A 19,164-nucleotide genomic window follows, 5' to 3' on the forward strand; every position below is an offset into this window, starting at 1 on the left:
AAGAAGAAGGAAATCAGAATTCATGGTGAAAATAATTTGGCGTTAAGTGGTATGTTGTGTGTATGGAAGTGGCCATTCACTTGATAGGAAGCATCACAGGATCCACACCAGATGACGGACGGACACCTTGCCTGTAAAGAACCGACCTCTCTTCCTGTTTCTGGTGCTGGGATGTGGGACCAAAACACCCGAAGTGAACGCCAAAGGCCCTCAGTGGCTTTGATAATATAGTTCCTGCTATGCTCCATATTTCTGTGTTGATGACTTTTAATGACATTTTTTCTAGTTCTAGTTTTGAAGTGATTATCTGGATAGCTGCATATTGACTCCTTCTACTTTTCAGTAGGCATGGGAGTTCCTTTGAGAATCCTTCAGATTTCTAATCCTTAATTGCCATAGATGACAACCCCCCAAACCAGGAATGGGGAGCAAGCTTGAGAAGTTTCAAGATGCAGCAATGGACGATAGCTCTCTTTTATCCTCCTCCATTTAAAAATATATATTTAAATTTTGTATGTAGAATACAATTTTACTATCTTCTGGCCAAATTATGCATCGGTACAGACATTATCCACTGAACTTGTTCATTAGTGCAAGTTTTCCCTTTCATAAGTGTAACATATTTTTCTATATGGTGCAGGGGGTGGCCTGAGAGAGACAGGTTATAGAATACATGCCTAAAACAGAAAACAAGAAATAAAGGGCATGAAAGGAAAGGCTTCATACCAAAGTATCAGTATTTTCTCAACGACAAGGATGGAGGGGCCTGGAAATATCAAGAAGTCACCAAAATGGTCAGGAGAGGAAATATATGTGGAAAGAAGGGAGAAACCCTATGGAATTACTTATGATTCAAATCCATCAGCAAGCTGGATGCCTGTAGCCCGAAAGTAAGCCACGGCCATCTTTTCGAGGTTCTTATTCATACACATGGGTCTTTGTTTTTCCATCTTGGTTTGGCTACTGGGCTGTTGCCTCGGTTCCCCACCTGCGGAATGAATTGAGTCCCTGTGTTAAAACACAGAGCCTGTGATGTCCTAAGGAAATATCCTAGTTTACACAAAGTAGTCTCTTCATGAGCTGTTTTTCAGTTAAAAATCTTTTAATTTAAAAAATTTTGATCACGACAGTAATAGAACATAATTTGCTACTAACCAGGAAGGCAAATGGTCCCAAGAGAGGAAAGAAAGTGATAATAAACGGACGCCATCTCTTGGTGAACAGCATCATTCAGTGACGCAGAGACAAGACTTGAAAGCATAACAAATATGTTACAGGGTAGAATAACTGTCTTCCAAGTTGGAAGTATTTGAAAGGCATAATGTAACCTGGACAAGAGTCCAGCTTTTATGGATCTTGAAATGGTCCGGCTCAGAGCCACTGTGGTCTTCTCACTGGTGAGTGAGGCTGGAGTGAGGGCCTGCGTTGTAGAACCTTGAGATCATCTCATCCCACCCCCTTGTTTACAGGAGAGGAAACGGAGGTCTAGTGAGGCCAAATGACTTTCCCAAGGTAGCACAGCTAGACAATGGCAAACACCGAATGAGAACTGGTTTCCTGATTTCCAGTTCTGAGGCCGTTCCTCCAACCACACTGCCTCCCAGGGAGACAGAGTACTGAGGGAGTTGGTGTGGGGCCATGTGACCCCTATATTAAGTGAACTTGAATAGAGAACGCTTCATGGGATGAGACTCAGAGGAGAAAGACCCTGCCTGAGCAAGCTGGAAGAACAGACTGACAAGCCAGTGAGCACTGACTGCCTCTGGGGCAGAACGAGGGGAAAAGATGAAAGGCCGAGGAAGCAACGCCTGTTTAATTAAACTGGTGACCACGCCCACCTTGTTATGGGAAATGGTGAGGCAGGTCTAGTCAACACCTAGATACTAACAGTACTGCTAACGAAAACAGAAATTAAAATAAAATTCTTTTACTAGAATACTTGTAAATACTCATCGATAATGATAATGATAATGGGATAATGATACCTTTAAAAAACCAATTCAAATCGCGTATCACACACACACAGATTTTATGAAGAAATGCTTGTTTGTGTGGTTGAACATGAATCTCTGCCCTTCTGGCAATGCCACGGCATTATTCCCAGAGGGCCCGGGAAGGGTGTCCGCCAGGAATAAGGAGTCTTAGCTATTTCTCCTTTACACTTAGATCTGCACTTCCCTGATACTGACAGTAACACTGGTTTTACAAGTTCTAGAAACAGAACACTGAGGGGAGGATTATCTGAGACACTTGAAGCACATGATTTGTAGCAAAAGTCTGTGATTTCTCTGTAAATTACTAATCTGAAACAGACACAACAAACTGTCCACAGCTTCAACTTCAAATGATTTGAACAAAAATAGAACGAGCCATGGACAGTGTCTGCATCCCTGTCCAATTTGATGTAAACAACGTTTGTAGAAATTGGGTTTGTTAAGAAAGTTTATCCATATATCTGGATAGCAATAAAAAGCGTTTCCTAGGAAACTGTAAGATCCTGTACCACTCAGCATACAGCCCAACAAAGAGGAAAATTAGGTTGGTTTCTAAATTCAAGGTACAAATGTACACGATTGTTCTTAACTCCTGTGGTGATGTCCCAGCAGAGTGGGCGTGGGTGTCGGTAGTGGAATCTGTTTTCCTTCTCTCTCCCGCTGCTGTCTTGCCCGCGAAGCTCATTGGTCTCATCTGGATTTCCTCCTCAGCCGCAGAGGTGATCCCCTGGACGGCCACAGACTCCCTGTGCGTTCTTGTCCTTCACTGTCAGTCCCAGCGCGGGTCAGTACTGTCCTTCTGCCGATAAAGACACTACTGTTTCGTGTCTCCCCATTTCCTCCAAGACAGCTGCCAGCATGCTCAGGTTTCCATCCGGGAAGTTCTGTGCTTCCCAAAGATCCAGGATTACACCAGTTGGGCTCGATTTGGTGGCAAAGTAATTCAAGTACCTGTAATTAGGAATGAGCAAGTGTGCTGAATGATGTGAATAACCGGTCTATTTTCTCTTTACTTTTTACTAATCCCTTCGGTCTCTCCACTTGCTTGTTACACAACTGTGTCCCATCTGAGAGAGAAACTGGTTTACAGAGAACCTTCCTAAAAAACTAGCCCAGGCTTAATTAGATCAGACCCAGACAGGAGATGTAATGTTTAACTTTGTTAACCTCAACTCTGAGGAAGATAATTTAAGAGACAAGATGTGTATGGGTCATATCTTAAGCAGGAAATCAAGAGACTTATGTTTTCTTTCTGGCTCAGGCTCTGATCATCTCTGACAAGTCACGCCATGTCTCTGGCTTGGTAGTATGGTGACATTTTACAAGGAAGAGGCCTCTGAGGCCTCCTTATAATTGGATGTCAGTGCTGTGTTTTGCATATGAGTGACTCATGCAGCTTTCTGTCCTGCTCAGCAGGAGATGGGGAACGATAATTACTTCAGCGAGCGGGTATGCTGCCGAGGGGGAGTCAGCCCGCCAGCTTCGCAGAGTGGACCACAGAACTCGATACTGTTTGCAAACGCCAGACAAGCCCAGAGTGTCTCTCAACAACGTGTTTGCAAGACTACAGTGCCAGATACAGAGAAGGAGCTTAGTACATGTTGGCAGAAAGTAAACAGATGTATGGATGAAGCAATAATAATAAATGCTGCCATACGTCTAACTGTTATCAGCCTGAGGCCCTATATGTCTACTGGGAACAGACCCTGGGGCCTGGCCGTGCTCACCTGTCCAGGTTTAGCTTATGGGCCAGCATCCTCCAGTCGTGACCTCTGGTCTGTGGGGCGTCCAGGCTGCTACAGAGCTTCTGCCGGATCGGGGGAGGGATGCTGAACGCGCCGGGTCCTGTCATGGTGGTGATGGTGCTGGCCGGGCCCAGCAGAGGCAAATCCATGCCGGTAGGTTCCTGCAGTTCAGGCACAGGGACGACAAAGCGTTATTTCTGAAGACAAAAGCCATCCCTAGTGAGCCAATCACCCCAATGCCTTGCTGTGAGCGATAAGAAGGTGGGTGCTGTTATTCTTCCTGGTAAGAATGGCTTCTTCCTGGCTGGAAGTTGTGATTAGCTATCTGTAACCTGGCTGAGAGGAAGAGGTACATTTTGAGCTGAACTTTGCATAGCCTTGGATATACGGGTGAACAGATTTGAGAGTAGAAAGCCAAAAGTTCAGAACTTGAGAAACTGTCTAACCCTGAGAGGAATGCCCTAGGCAAATGCCCAAGTAAATTCTTGCTCTTCCCTCTGCAGAAGATGGTTCCGCTTTTGTTGAATGAAATGGAACACAGCTCTCCTCTAAATGATGTCAAATTAAGACTAATTTTTTGAAGAAAATGGTGAACACAATCTATTTCCTTAGGGCAAGCTGCTAATGGCATCCTCCAATTGCTGTACACCCTTATTTTTTAATCTAATTTTAGTAGAGAAAACCATAAATTGGCTCTTAAAATAGTTTCAGCTCATAAAACAGCACAAATGCAAAATCTGAATTTCATCTGTAGGAGAAACTCTAATCATTTTCTGATCTTCTGCTGGTTGCAAAAGCAAAAGCAAATGTTGCCAGGGAACTATTAAAGCAATAACAGACAATCTCCTTAATCTACTTTAAATGTCACCTCTTTCTCTCTCTCTAAAAGCAGGTAACTCCTTAGTGTACATAATTAGTCACTAGAAGATAAACTAGCCACACACAGTTTCAGCCATTGGGGAGTCTCTGGGGTCTTGCAGAGTGTTCCGCTCAGGAGGCAGCGCCACCACGGCCTGGAGCCCCCAAACCCTGCTGCTTCTGTACAGTGGGGGTCACTGCTGTCCGCGTCCCAGTGTTGACCGACAGCGTGTCCCGCATTCCAGGGTCAGCAGCCGACGCCACTGCTAGGTGTGAGTGATCCCACCGCACAGGGCCCACCCGCACGCTAGCACTAAATGCATTTTTTGCAGTAATACAGGCAGTGGTATTGGCTGCCATCACAGTATTTAGCCTCAAAACCCAAAGCTTGGCAAATTGAGACTCCCAGGATTCTTTTGTGTTAACTCCAGCAGCGCATGCCAGGATTTAAAAGACTGGTATAAAACACAGGAGCAAAAACGGGAGCGGGAGTCCCTGAATGAGGACATGACCCACAGATCTTTCCCAGCACTGGGCACAGAGTATCTTCCAAGGGACCGTGAGGAAAGAGGGTTCCCGTCCTCAAGGGGCTGCAACAAAGGTGGCAGAAGGGCAATCCGAGAGCAAACCCTTGTTGGTGTTTATCACTGGATTCATGTCGGGGATGTCTGAACCCAAGCGCCCAACACTTCTATTAGGCATGGAATGACATACGTCTGGGCTGGGGAGGTCAAGACCAAGGAAAATCACATGGTATTTCCACAACAGTGCTGTCAGCCATGCTGAGGTCCTACTTGCTTTGAGTGTGGACACTGATGCTGGGGGCCAGGAGGAAGTCCACCATGTCCCTCAGCTGAGGTTAAATTCACACAGGGAGGGGGCTGGTTTGTCTAGTGCTATCCCCGGAGATTCTTCTTGCTGTTGGTTACAGTAACTCCCTCCTACTTACCTGTGATCCACCCTTATCTGCCACAATGATCTCCCTAAAGCACCAAACTGGTGTTTCTCTCCCCCACCCCATCATTAAGAAGCACTAAATGCCCCTCCTACCCCAAGGATCCCCAGCTTGAGGAGCCCCTCAAGGAAGTGAGGAGTGTCTGCACCATCTGCCCCGTCAGCTGGGATGAGGTCCCAGAGGCCATGCCCATGAAGTGCAGAGCCAGGCCTGACGTGGAGGAGGGGCCCACTCCTATGGGCTCCACCGACTGACCATCTGACCCTGACCTTTCTCAGGTTGCGCTGATGTGACTCAAACTCTCCTCAGGCAGGGATCGCTCACTGTCTCTAGCATCTCTTTTAAGAATCGGCCTCTAATAGTCCTTCTGCCCTTTCCTTTAATCTCTGCCAGGCAAACCCCTCACAGTCTGGACCAAAACTGTGTGCCCTGAGCAAACGCACCCACCAGCCTGGAGACCTACAGCCCTTCTCACAGCTCTTTTGCAGCCCCCTATCCTGTCCTATGCATGGTGCTTGTATTTACATGTTGCTTCCTCTGATTGCTCAAACTTGGGAGATGAGAGAATTTCCATCGTCCTAAGAACTCCTGTGATTCGGAGCACACTGACCTGCACATGGAAGCTACTCAGTTCATGTTTGCTGGAATGAGAGAAAATATCTTCCCTAGTACAGAAAGGGGCTGAAACCAGCCTCTGACAGAAGCCCGCGCCATAGAGTAGGGAGTGGAGCTTCCTTCCAACCAAGTGTGGCCGACTATGGCTCCCCTCACTGCGAAAGGTGGGCGTGGCTTTCAGGAAGGTCTGCTCCCGTATCCCTCTGGTGTTCTCCTTCCAATTGAATAGAGAACCGTCACCACGTCAGGTGGACCTTCCAGCCCCGAGTCTCTACCCCGGGCTACATTTACTTCTGCGTGGCCGATACAAGCTCAGTAGGGCAGTGTGTCTGTCTCTCGTATCAGATGGCTGACGATAGCCTTGGAAGTGAAAGAAAAATACACCTCTACATTTGCATTGAAATCTCAGTTGCTGTTAGTTCTTCCTTCACTTCCAGGTAAAAGTGGAGTTTACTCTCACAGAATGCTTATTACAATAATCCTTTATGATATTGGCACCATCTGTCTTTGACGTTGAGTCCCTTAAGCACAGGATTTTTCTCCGTGAACCCAGTGGCTGCTAGGGGTGATGGCAGACACTCTCAGCACTCGCTCCGCAGCAGATTCAACTCCCCTGTATTCTGACTCTTCCTAAAGTCATTTAGAAAACCTAGCTTTTCCCAATGGTCATTTTGGACAAATTGTAGAAAACAGAAGAGGTCAATAGGTGGAATGGATATAGCAGAGTGCTGTTACTTGGTACATTTTTAATATTATTCCCTGTGTACACAGAAGTGTTGTGTATCCATAGTTAACAGGGGTTATAAGGTCTTTGTCTATAGCTAAAACTAAATTAAAGGTATGAAGAGACTGTAAGTTTCTCTTCTCTACACTATTTTTTTCTCTTGCTGGTGATGGGTAGCTTCTCCATTATTACTCCCCCATTCCTCTAAAAAAACAAAACAAAACCCTTTTATTCCATTTACATTTTGACATTCATTCATGCCCATCCTCCTCAGACACTGCCCTGCTTACACTTCATCGCTGTGAGGCCGAAGGCTTTGTTTCTAGTTGAGGAATCTCTGTTCTGGCCGAAGCACTTGGAGAGGAACAATTGGCCAGCTCTTGACATCACCACGGTCTATGTCAAGCACAGCCTGGTCTCCCTGGGGGACACCGGGGCCTCCCCTGCACAGAGGGGCCAAGGGCCACGCTGCTTTATACATGGCCGCTGGTGAGAGCCTTGAGCGGTGGGTGGCTGGGGGCAGGGGAGCAGCACATTCCCGGCAAGTCAGCTCATTCTGGGAGACAGGACCTTGCAACTGCAGCCCCAGTCCACCTGCCAGCTCGCCGGGTGACCGAGGACGGAGCCCTGTGAGAAGGGCTCAGACCACAAACAGAGCCTTTTCTCTGCTCGGTTATGGTTTGTCAGTCACAGTGTTCCCCTCCTCAGAGCTTTTGATGAGGATCTGGGTCTCAGGGCTCCCCACAGCTAACTAACTGTTCAGAGCGGAGCCTCGCTCTCCATCGTCAGAACCCAGCCCCACTGGTCCCCCTCGGTGGGCCGCCTGCACCACATTCAAATGCTAACAACCACGGTGCGACTCAGTGACCCAGAAGTAAAAGCAGCAGAGTGCCCCTTAATCCCCAAAGTCATCTGACTCTGGGTGCTTCTGCCCCCCCACCCTCTGTTAACACACAGGGGCAAAGGCCTCTGATAGGACTGCAGGGCTGGCCTCCCTGAGCTGGCCAGGTTGCAAAAGAAATCATCCTTTCCTCAATGTTGGCACCAGAAAGAAAGTCCTTAAACTGTGATCACACTATGCAAAACTGTCTCTTCCTGCGGAGGGAGGGGGTGGTGGACTGAGCAGGAAAGAGCCCCCAACAGCTCTCTTTCATTCGCTGCTGCATCTGATCCACCTTTTCATCACACAGCAAACGTTCCCGCTGAACAGAAAGCAAGCATCAAAGGAGCAGACCTCCTCGCCCCCTCCAAAATTCCACAGCCTTTGTTGTCACTGGAGCTGGGTGGTTATTGAACTTTGCAGACCTGCTGGGCCAGGAAAGTGAAAACACCCTCCGGAGCCAGCAGGGGTGGTGCTGTGAGCCTGGGAGATAGGGCCTGCGCCCAGGGATGGCCTGGCGGTTGCCATGGAACCCTGACACTGAGATCGTTCCTTATGAATGTCACCGGGGTCTGTGACTAAAGTTGTTTATGAGTCAAAAGTCTCATGAAACTACAGGAGGAAGTGATGACCACACCCAGGCAGGCTGTGGGAAAGAGGGATGGAGTGTCTTGGAGGCTGACATGCCTCCCCCCTCGGTTTGCTAAGGAAGGCCGTCTTTAAATACAACATGTGGAGCAAGGCATGCTGAACATTCTGACGTTTCATTCGCCACTGTGCAGGAGACAGCGAGGGAGAAGCCTTCTTTTAAATCGCATGCTGTCCCGCTGTAGTGTTAAAACACGGCAACCCTGTGCGCTGTGGCTCAGCCAAGGGCACGGGGATGAGCCCTGGGAGGCCCCAGATGCTGCTGCCTTCTGACCACCGTGCTTATCCTGGTCCTTTGTTTCTCCCGCAGGAAGGGTTTCCACTCTCCAAAGTGCAGCCGTGGGGCCAAGGTAACCGATAAGTTCACGTGCACCCCCTCTTCATACAGAAAGGTTATAAATAGCAGTGCTGATTGTTATTTCTGTGATAGGAACATATAAGAGCACCCAGCTGTACTGAGTGAGGATCACAGCAGAGAAAGGCAAAGCGATGGAAACTAGGGGAAATGCACAGATTTTACTTCTATTTCTGGAACATTTCTCCCACGCGGAGGAAAAGGGCATCTTTTAAAAAAATTATTAACTTTTTGGAGGTATAATTGATGTACAGCATTATGTTAGTTTCAGGCGTACAACATAAGGAGCCCACAGTGTGTAGATGGCGAAACGGTCGCCACAGTAAGTCTAGTTAACATCCATCCTCATTTATAGTTACAGGTTTTTCTTGTGATGAGGACTTTTAAGGTCTGCTATCTTACCAACTGCAGCTGTGCCATACCTCATGGTTAACTCCAGTGAGCATGCTGTACCCCACACCCCAGGACTTACCGCTTCATAAGTGGGCATTTGTACCTCTGACCCCACCCCCATGTGCCCACCCACCTAGCCCTGTCTCTCGTGTAGCTTCTTATGTTTGGAGAATGATGTATATGAGACAAAGGGGACCGAGAGATGTCTCCTTTCAACACGGACAAAAAGGAAGAGAAGGAAAAAGGAGGTGTGGGGGCAGAGGCTGATTTCTCTTCCTGCACCCCGGGGAGGCAGCACCTGATTAGGCGGAGGGAGGCGAGCTCCCTGAGGATGGAAGGGGACGGGGAGGAGACGTGGAGGGGGCAGAACGTAGCCCATCAGGGGACGCTCTGGGGAAGGTCCTTCCATGTGTACAGGACTTCCATTAAACCTTGTACTTGGAATTCATGTCTGTTGTAAAAAGTTAGAGCATGATCCTTAAATTCTTGTCATGAAAAGTAAAAGCCTTGACTTTCAAAAATGATTCCTTATGATATCCTTTTATGTATCTAGCTCCCTGTGCTCATTAAAATATCGTTGTATTAACAAACAGGGTCTGGAGGAAGTTTTTCAGGACTTCCCGTATGGCCTGTATCGACATGCCCTTATACTCCACACTGTCTCTCCTCCCTACGGTTGTCCAGTGTCCTGCTTTCTGAGATACTCAGAGCTCCTCACCTCCGAGACGGTGCAGTTGAGCTGGAAGATCTGCCCTTCTCCTTCTACCTGTCGCACGCAGAGTTTGCAGACCAGCTCCACCGTGTTCAGGCTGAATCTCTCCAGAGTGAATGTACAGTGGAGGTTCCTCTGAGACCCACTCCAGATATGGTAAAAAGGAATCTCCTGAAGGATGGAAAAGGGTTAACCACAAATGAGTGACTAGCACGTGACTGTCAGACCCTGGGCTGCAAATAGTCTTCTCAGTATTACACAGACCACCTCATTTAATCCTCGGAACAGGCCTACCTGTAAGTTCATCCCAAACTCCTTTCCAAGTGAAAACGCTGAGGCCCAGAGATGTTAAATAAGTCAGCCAAAACCCCATGGCTACCAAGTGGCAGAGTCGAGATTTGAACCCAAGGAGTAGCCTCCAGAGTATATACCTTAGCAATCAGTCACTCGTCTCTCATTTACCAAAAAAAAAAAAAAAAAAAGCCATTGTAAATGGTTTAAATAAAACCTACACACTCCAGTCATTGCTCATTAAAAGGAATCCCTGCTGTGGTATTCTGGAGGGGAGCTAAGCAGTGCTATGGGATAATGGGCTGGTCCAGTCCCTTTCATGCCCACATCCTCCTTCTGCACGGGGCGGGGGAGGCTCGGTTGGCTGCCGCAGGGAAGTCTTTGCCCTGAAAAGCGCCAAGCCTCTAACAGACACACATTTTCGAAAACTCCAGACCACATTACAGAGCCCATCCTAAAATCTTTCTTCAATAAAAGAAAGAAAAGGTCAATACAGCAAAATGGATGAACACGGTGGTTAAGAGCATAGAATTAAGTACCAACGAGAACACTCTCCCCTCACCTACTTGGTGATTCGTGGCACGTTATGTAACCTTTCCTTGCCTCAGTTTCCTCACCCTCGAAAGCGCAAGGAAAACAGTACCTAAGCCCTACCCGGCCAGGGTCAGATGCGATAGACCAGAGCACCTGAGTGTCTGGCGGAGGGTAAGATTCAGTCAGGTCTGGTTTGAACCAATAGCACATTGTCATTATTATAAAAGCAGTATTTTTCCATTATGATTACACAAAGGAAGTTGTTCATAAAGGGGGAAGATTTATGGACTTTTATGACAGTCACGAAATAGGGATAGGAAAAGAAGAAGAAAGCAAAGGAAGAGATTTCGTGAGAAAGTTGAAAGCCAGACCTCTCCATCAAGTGTCGGCTGATCAAGAGTCTGGCGTGCAACCCCCACTGTTACCGGATGTTACCGGATTAGTAGGTTGGCCTCCCACGGTGTGGATGTGAGTACTAGACCCACGAGAGTACGGAGGAGTTGGAAAATCTCCTCTTCACCCCTTATAGTACATTCATCGACTTATACCAGGAAACCGCAACCAGTCCAGCTGCAGTGCTGGGCTGTGGGACTGGATTTGCTTGCGTGCAGACTGCGCTTCACAGCTTATCCAAGTGTGTCTCCCTCTCCTCGGACTGGGAATGAGGCTAGCGATCCCATCACGCAGTCCCTGAGAACTCAGCTGGCTGGTGGAGGAGGAGGCGGGAACCTCTGGAGAGTCCCTATGCTTTGCCCACAGGAACATACAATGGGACTTGGGATCAATATGCTGAGATTTAATAAAATGCTGACCAGGTTTTATTTTTGCATGCTTCATTCGGTTTCAAAATTGGGGACCCTTCTCCGTTTTCAGAGTGGAGGCACTCTCCTAGCGAGGCGGGGGCCCACCTGGTGTCACGTGGGATGGCAGTGTTCTCCTGGTTTTCTTGTGGATGCATTAAGAGGCTTTTAAAATCAATTCAATGTCAATATTTACCCTGAAAATGTAATGATGAACTTGGAAGTCTTATTTGCCAATAAAAGAATGATTGTTCAATTATTTGAAGGAGAATTAAGAAAAAAGCATCCCTTCAAATATGTCTGGAGTATTTTTCAAAACTATGAAATAATCCCAAATTGTTTTGGAGAAACGAGTGCTGATGTGTGTACGATTATCTTCAAGGAAGGGGATATCTTATGTCCAAATGATTTTAGTTCTCTTCATGCTGTCTCCAAGCCTTTAGCTCATCTTGGGAACTTTACCTGATACTTAGCCAGCAATTTGCTCTTCCAGAGGGAATGGGCAATGTCGTGAATGGACAGGCGCAGGTTGTGGGCGCTGCCTTTGAAATGAAGAGCCTTCGGTTCCTCTAGGAGCTGTCCACCCATCTGTCTCTCAAGCTGCAAAACTTCCTGCAATGACACAACCAAAGCCGGAAGCAAATTACTGAATTGTATCACTTCCGCCAGCTCTCTCATCAGATGGGTGTTTCCCACTGTGCCCGCCCCCGGCCCTGCTGACGTGTGCAACACGTGGCGGCCACTTCTGCAGCCCCCAAGACCCTTCAGCTGAAGCCCCTGCCAGTGTGTGTGTGACTGGATCCTGCTGACCATCAGCTATTCGCCAGCAGTCCCACCGTTGGGGGCAAATTCAGTGCAGTCTGCAATTCCTGACAAACAGACAGAATATTATTCACCTACAGCAAAATGACCGCAAGAACCCCAAATGGAAAATACCCGGATAAAAGGAAAATAGGTAGAAATATAAATACGTAAGTAAGATGATCTGCAGTGAACTTGTAGGGAAAGGAGACAATAACTAGAAAACAGACCCGTATCTTTGACTCGGTAAAACCAGTGCGTGAACAAAAATTTGGAATGTGCTTTGGGCATTTTTTCTGTCTTTTGTAGTTTCTTTACCTACAGGAATAAAATGGTAAAATTGTACTTAAAATTATCCGTTGCAGGATTTCAAATTATTAAAAAAATTACAATGTGTTCATTATATGTCCTATTAGAGGAAAATACACTGATGCAGATTAGGAAGGTTTCTCAGCAGCAGATATTGAACTAAATAGTTACTCATATTAAATTTAATTATTTTATTTTTATTTATTATTTATTTTTAGTTCTCACCCAAAGATATGCTCCCTGATTTCAGAGAGAGAATAAGTGGGGGGGGTGAGGAGGGGGTGAGAGAGAGAGACAGAGACATCAATCAGTTGCCCCACTCCCACCCCGTACGTGCCCTGACTGGGGACTGAACCCGCAACCTAGGTATGTGCCCTGAACAGGAATCGAACCTGCAACTTTTTGGTGTCTGGGACCATGGTCCATCCAACTGAGCCACCCAGGCAGGGCCAGATTTAATTTAAAAAAGAATACTTTATTTCTTAAGAAATGTCGCTGATCAAAAAATCTGTTATATAACTTATACTCTAAAGATGTAAAACAAAGACAAATTCTATATATACTCCTCAATGCCCCATTAACGCCCTAGTTAATGGGTGCTAATGAAGCGTATCCAACTACAGGTGCAATTATCCAGACAGCATCTAAGCACAAGCTATCAATGAACAAAACACCCTGGGTCTCTTCTCTTCTGCTGTCTGAACCACCCCTGTGCACACTTTGCTCCCTTCGTGCGTAAAAAGTGTTAGGGATACAAATATGTAAGTGATGTGTGACCTTTCTTTTCTTTAATTGGAGTTCAAGAAAATAATGGATTTTATAAAAATATAATTCCTTCTTTGGTGAGATTTCAATTGAAAACATGGGGTTCCATATATACAGGCCCTTTCGCACACAGGCACTGGGCGCCTGCCGGGTGCCCTGCACGGACGGGTCATGGTAGAGAACTGTGAGTATGGGAACCAGACTGTAGCCTGGTAAGTGCAGAGCTCACCCACATCATTGATTAGATGTAAACAGCTCATTTGAAGCTGCTGCTTTAGTGGTGCTCAGCATCCATCATCTTTCAGTCAGCCCATTATTCTGAGCCACGCAAGCTGCTGAAAGGTCCTATAAGGTGCAGGAAATATTAGGATAGTATGGAACGGTCTCTGACAGGGACTCCTCTAATTAGTGTCTAATGGAAGTGATAAGGCAATAGCACATGGAAAGGATGGAAAGACAAGCGTGGTCCAGCTGCTTGAGAATATTGACGTTGAGATTATTCAATATCGCTGGCTGATGAGTAGCTATTACTTGTGACAGGATCCTGCCCCTAACCAGGCAGTCAGCCAGCCCCCAACTAGGCAGCTGACCACCCGGCCACATATGTTGTATCATTATGCCCTGGCTCTGTTGTGCCTGCAGCTCAGCCGGCTCGGAGCGGCCCCTGGAGGCTGTACAGATCCACGCCACCCCTCGGAGTCACACGTGCTCCTCGTGGGCCTCCCGCCCACAAGGCCTCACGCTCATTCCTGGACAAGGACCTGGCCACGTGGGAATGAAGACATGAAGACGAATAAAGAAAGCGAGGGTTAATTACAGTTTCTTCTGCTTCAGCAGGAAGGCATAATGAGCTTATGTTGATCATGTTCATGTTCAGTGTCTAGTTAGCATAATAGAGAAAGCTGATGTTCCCAGTGAACCTGGCACCTGACAAATTCTAAAGCTAAAATGATGTTTGTTTATAAGCCATTAGAAGAAAAGAAACATAATTAGAAATCTTTGAGATTACAGTCATGCCAATCAATCAGTCCTAGCTTCTTTCCAGTATACCCTAATTACCTCATCAAGACGTCTAAAGAGCAATCGATAGTAATTATCTGATTACTATAGATCTTCATTATGTCCAAATTATCTCCCTGGGATGTCTGAAAGAAGAAGCATTGTATTCTGGGAGGTAATTGTACCCAACAATGTATAATCCACACCCTATTCCTACAATCACCATAGATTACAGAGGATATAGCCAGCATTGTCAGTGTTCTTGGCAGGGAAGAAAACTGAAAAAAACCTAAATTGCATATTGGCCATGACCTTGAAGTCACAGAAATCTAATACCACGTTCCAAGCACAAAGTCTGGGACGGAGTCAATCCTTGGTGTTGGCATTGACCTGAAGTCACGGGAAAGAGTTCTCCCTCGCAGGGAGAGTGAGTGGGCTGGCTTGAGCCCTTTTTTGAGAGAAAGTCCCAAGGAAAGTGTCATTTTATTTTATTTTTAATTTCATTTTTGTAGTTAATTCTTTTTAAAAAGTTACAGTTGAATTCAATATTATTTTATATTAGTTTTCGGTGTACAGCGTAGTGGCTACACATTTATGTAATTTATGAAGTGATCCCCCTGTAAGTCTGGTACCCACCTGGCACCACACACAGTTATTACAAACGTTGACTATATTCCCTATGCTGTAAATAAAGTGTCACTTTAGACAATGAGACCAGGGAATACATACTTTCCGTATTCTTAAGCTGTCCGTCTCTCCACCAACCAGGAGTGAGGCGGTGCCACTGCACAGAGCTGGGAGGAACCTGACTTCTCTCTCCGCTTCAATTAAACACCGACGTGGTGAGAGGTAAACTGCCCATCGCGCCCGCAGCGATGGGCCCCTGCTCACAGCAGAGGTCCCTCAACACATGTGACTGCCTGTGTCTACCAGTCAAAAAATCGAGCATTCATTTTGTATGTTTCTTTGTAAATCATAGGCCTATATCAATACAGCAACATGTTGTTATATTATAAAATACAAAAGCTAAAAGCATGGGCTAAGATAAACACAGAAAATGTATGTTAGTTTGTGTTTGCCCCATAGTTCCCCGGGCCTGGGGTGTGTGTGTTCCATTTCGGAGGCTGCTGGTTTAGCTGGTCAACCTTGCACTGGACCTCGGGGAGAAATCAGTCCAGGAGTAAATGACTCAGTTCAAAGGACTCTTAGCAAACCTAAATTAGTTCTTTTTCCTGAAAAGTACCAACAAGGATCATCATACTCAGGATGTTCAACTTTAAGGAAATGGCAAAGTAAAGGAGAAAACAGTCACCAAAGTGCAAATTAAAAAAAATATTGAAGTGGACATTAAAGATATTAAAAGTAATATATAAAACAACACCTTGACAACTAAAATCCTCTGAAACCATCCACGAGTCAGAGGTGACTTGCCACACACAGCGAATCCCATAATAACTTTTGTGTCAGAAGACAGAAGAAGCGAGGCCACTGGACAGGTTAATGAGGCTTATTTGTCCATATTGGTACTGTATAAGTATTATAATTCCAGATATTTTCTAGCCCATCCCACTTAAAAATACTGTAACTTGTATTTCAAAGAGCTTGATTTTTGAGATTCTTTCTGCGTGAAATCATTTTGGTTTTTATACATTGATACAGATAAGTAAGAGAACATGAAAGTAACAGATGTGTTCATCGATCAATAACATACAGCTTCACAGTTAAGTGCGTTCCTTCTCTCAGTCTCCCTGGGCGCATCCACTCAACACCCATGAAGCACATGGGCTCTGCCGGGAACCCGGTCAGGCTCTGAGACAACAGGCAGTAAGTCCCTGCCCCTGCCCCAAGCCACTCGTGGGCCATGGCAGGTAGGCTGACATATAAACAGGTAACCCCAGCATAGTGTGCTCAGCTCCAAGACAGCTTCCTTATCGCTAGGGTATTTCATGCATCTTAACAGAGAAGAGGAACAAAATATATTTAAGGTCAAAAGATTTAGGAAGACTTAAGAAAAATATCATGACCTTGGAAAGAAATGCCATAATGAGAATTAGGATCATCTAGGCTCTTTGTTCTCAGGAATATAAATGTCACCTTCCCTTGCAAAGGCTGTCCTCCCTCCTGGCAGCACCTGCACCTCAGTGCCTTGTGTGGTTCTGGGTGCCTTTACCTGTCGCTCTGATTGGCTTGCTCTGCTTCTATAGAAGGGGTCACTTTCTGAGTTTGTCAGTTCCACTTCCACCCTTCTAACTTAACCTTGAAAGGCTCTCTCAGGGATCAATTATCAATACAGGTGTTGCTAGCCCATCGCTTCACAGGAACACACAGGAGAACCCCAGTTGTAATGTCGCCAGGAGCAGGACCCTGGGTATCAGAGCCCCCTTCCCGTGGGGGTCGGAGCCGTCCTGTGAGATGGCTGCTTCCCCAGGGCGTGGCTGCCCGTCGCAGGCCCTGATGGAGGGCTGTATCGATTCAGGGAACCTGCGAGGGATTGCTCCAGAGGCAGGGACAAGGGATTCCACAGTAGAAACAAGCAGCTTTCACAATAACCAATTAAACGAAGACATTATCCATGCCAAGCCATTAGCCTGGGCCACTTAAGAGCCACAATAAATCCAAGCTGTTTTAAAGGCCTAGGTGTACAAAGGGAGCCCCTCTGGCCTGCACCCAGCACTCTCTCCCAGGCTTGGACATGAGAGGCTCCGTGCTCCTTAAGGGCTGTTGGAGCGAGGCCAGTGGAAGGAGCCCTGCAACTCCCACACTCTGGTTTCCCCCACCCCAGAATGTTGCACTCTGCATCACTGCAGGGGTTAGAGGGCACCTGCCTCCACTGCCACTCTTGTTCTTCCTCCTCTGCCAGCTCCTTCCCAGCCTGGGCCAATTTCCCTAAGAGTCAGTCTCACAAGGAGTGCCCATGAGAGCCCCAGGCGACAGAGCTGCGTACCTTGGGAATCAGGAAGCCTGTATTTCAGAACGCGACCAGTCTCTGCCTGAGCGCCAAGCAGTGGCTGGTGCCAGAAACTGCGAGAGGTCCTGGGGCCCAGGCCCTGTTCTCCACACTGGGCCCAAACTCTTGCCCGCTCACCCTCGTCCCACTCAAGAACTTGCCTCCGCCTTGCACCACTGCTCTGCTTGTGCTTCCTTCCTCCTCCTGGGAGGCACTTTCCTTAGCTTCCCGTTTCTGAAGAGTTGATTGTCCTACCAGTAGGTAATCTGGCCTTTAGCTTCCTTCTGTGTCTCCGCCTGGTCCCACACCTCTGCTATTACTCCTTTCCTTTTCTTATTAGAAATCTTACCAGCTAGACAGAGGAAGACACCAAGGGTTAACTTAAATCTCACATAACTCATTAAATCTCATCTGGAAAGAAGGTTGGAGGAGGTTAAGTCAAGGTTTTGTTTTATTTGGCCTTGCTTTTTTCTCGGTATTGTCTGGGTGCGACTTGTGGCACACTCTCTATTCCGGATGGAAACACAGAGCCCCGAATCAGCTGTATTTACTGCTGCCAAGGAGCCTGGGGACACACAGCGCCAGGACGCGAGTGGGTGGAGGCAGCTACTGTGGGGAGACCACTGGCAACACAGCCCAGAGGTGAGAGCGCAAAGGGCAGTGAATGAAGCAGTGGCCAGTCTTGCACTCCAAGGGGTTTGTTTTGGTCTGACTGTACCCACCCTGGAGAGACACCCAGAAGCCGGGCTCTGTCCAGGGCGCTGAAGCAAGCACGAAAGGCCGAGCTGTGCAGTTTGAGACCTGTGCCCACCTTCCCCGTGCTCCTGCACGCTTCTGCCATATGGACACAGGGCTCTGGAAGCACAAAGAAAAAACTGGCAAACGTTCATCACGCCACACATGTTAAACCTCAAAAGACCAATCTTCGAGGACTGAGCTGACTGGTATTTTAAAAAAATCACATCTCCCATCAGATTTTATGGAACCTGCTTAGCTCCTATTCATTCTTTCATCCTGTGCTGGAACCTGCCCTTGTCATTCAGGGATGAGAAATTTCTGTTTTTGCTACTGAGACTGTCACCACTGTCGCTGTCACAGCTGTGGGCCTGTACTCCTCCAAAGCAGAGGCCAGAGAGAGTGCCATCCTTCTCTCCTGCTCCCTGCCAGCTTTTCAGTGACTGCTCTCAGCTGCCCGCGAGCCGACCCCTCCTCTGGCCTCAGGCCTCAGGCTGCCGAGCTGGCTGTGGAGAACATGTGACTGTCTGCCGGCCTGGCCTCTGCCACCTGGCTCTGGTCATCGCAGCTGGCATCGGGCCTGGCTGCGCCCCTCTCTCTTCCCATGCTCACACTGGGGAGCTCCGCTCTCCCCCTGAGTTTGTCTGCCAAACTTCATCCCTAATAATAACAAGGCTGGGCTCCAGTGACCATGTGCAAACAGTTTCCGTCAACTCACTCAGTTTCTAGGGTTCTGCCTGCTGCTCCTGCAGCTGCCGCCGCCATGGATACTTGGTTTGAGCTGCTGCTTCCAGCCTGCCTGGTCGCTGTGGTCTGGGACACTTGTGAAGCAAAATGCCAAAGGGTGGTGCTCAGGGAAGTGGCCGTATCACTGGCCCACCTCTGCTCAAACTTACAAGGAAAAGACGATCTCTCATATCTATGTATTAGGAATAAGACTTTTTAGGTTGTTCTAGAATTTCTGAAGTCACCTGGTATTATCTTTAACTCTTAGCATGTTATTCTTTAACTTCTGTGTTAGTTTTCTATTTCTGCAGTAAGAAATTACCATACACTTAGTGACTTGAAACAACACACATTATAAGCTTACTGTTTGGCAGGAAG

The 19,164-nt window shown here is 47.1% G+C and overlaps 1 protein-coding gene across 2 annotated transcripts in view; it reads right to left on the minus strand.

Moving 5' to 3' along the window:
• Window positions 1–490: 490 nt before the first annotated feature.
• Window positions 491–19,164, minus strand: part of UNC5C (unc-5 netrin receptor C) — a 348,264-nt gene continuing 329,590 nt past the window's right edge. For both annotated transcript variants that reach the window (XM_024574906.4, XM_024574905.3), the window contains 4 exons: window positions 11,967–12,116; window positions 9,886–10,050; window positions 3,722–3,900; window positions 491–2,945 (listed from right to left, as the gene is read on the minus strand). In XM_024574906.4, coding sequence (XP_024430674.1) covers window positions 2,780–2,945; window positions 3,722–3,900; window positions 9,886–10,050; window positions 11,967–12,116 — 660 coding nt within the window. In that variant the 3' untranslated portion in view covers window positions 491–2,779. The remainder of the gene's footprint in view (window positions 2,946–3,721; window positions 3,901–9,885; window positions 10,051–11,966; window positions 12,117–19,164) is intronic.

The sequence above is a fragment of the Desmodus rotundus genome, chromosome 4 (assembly GCF_022682495.2).
Source record: "Desmodus rotundus isolate HL8 chromosome 4, HLdesRot8A.1, whole genome shotgun sequence".
NCBI lineage: Eukaryota > Metazoa > Chordata > Mammalia > Chiroptera > Phyllostomidae > Desmodus > Desmodus rotundus.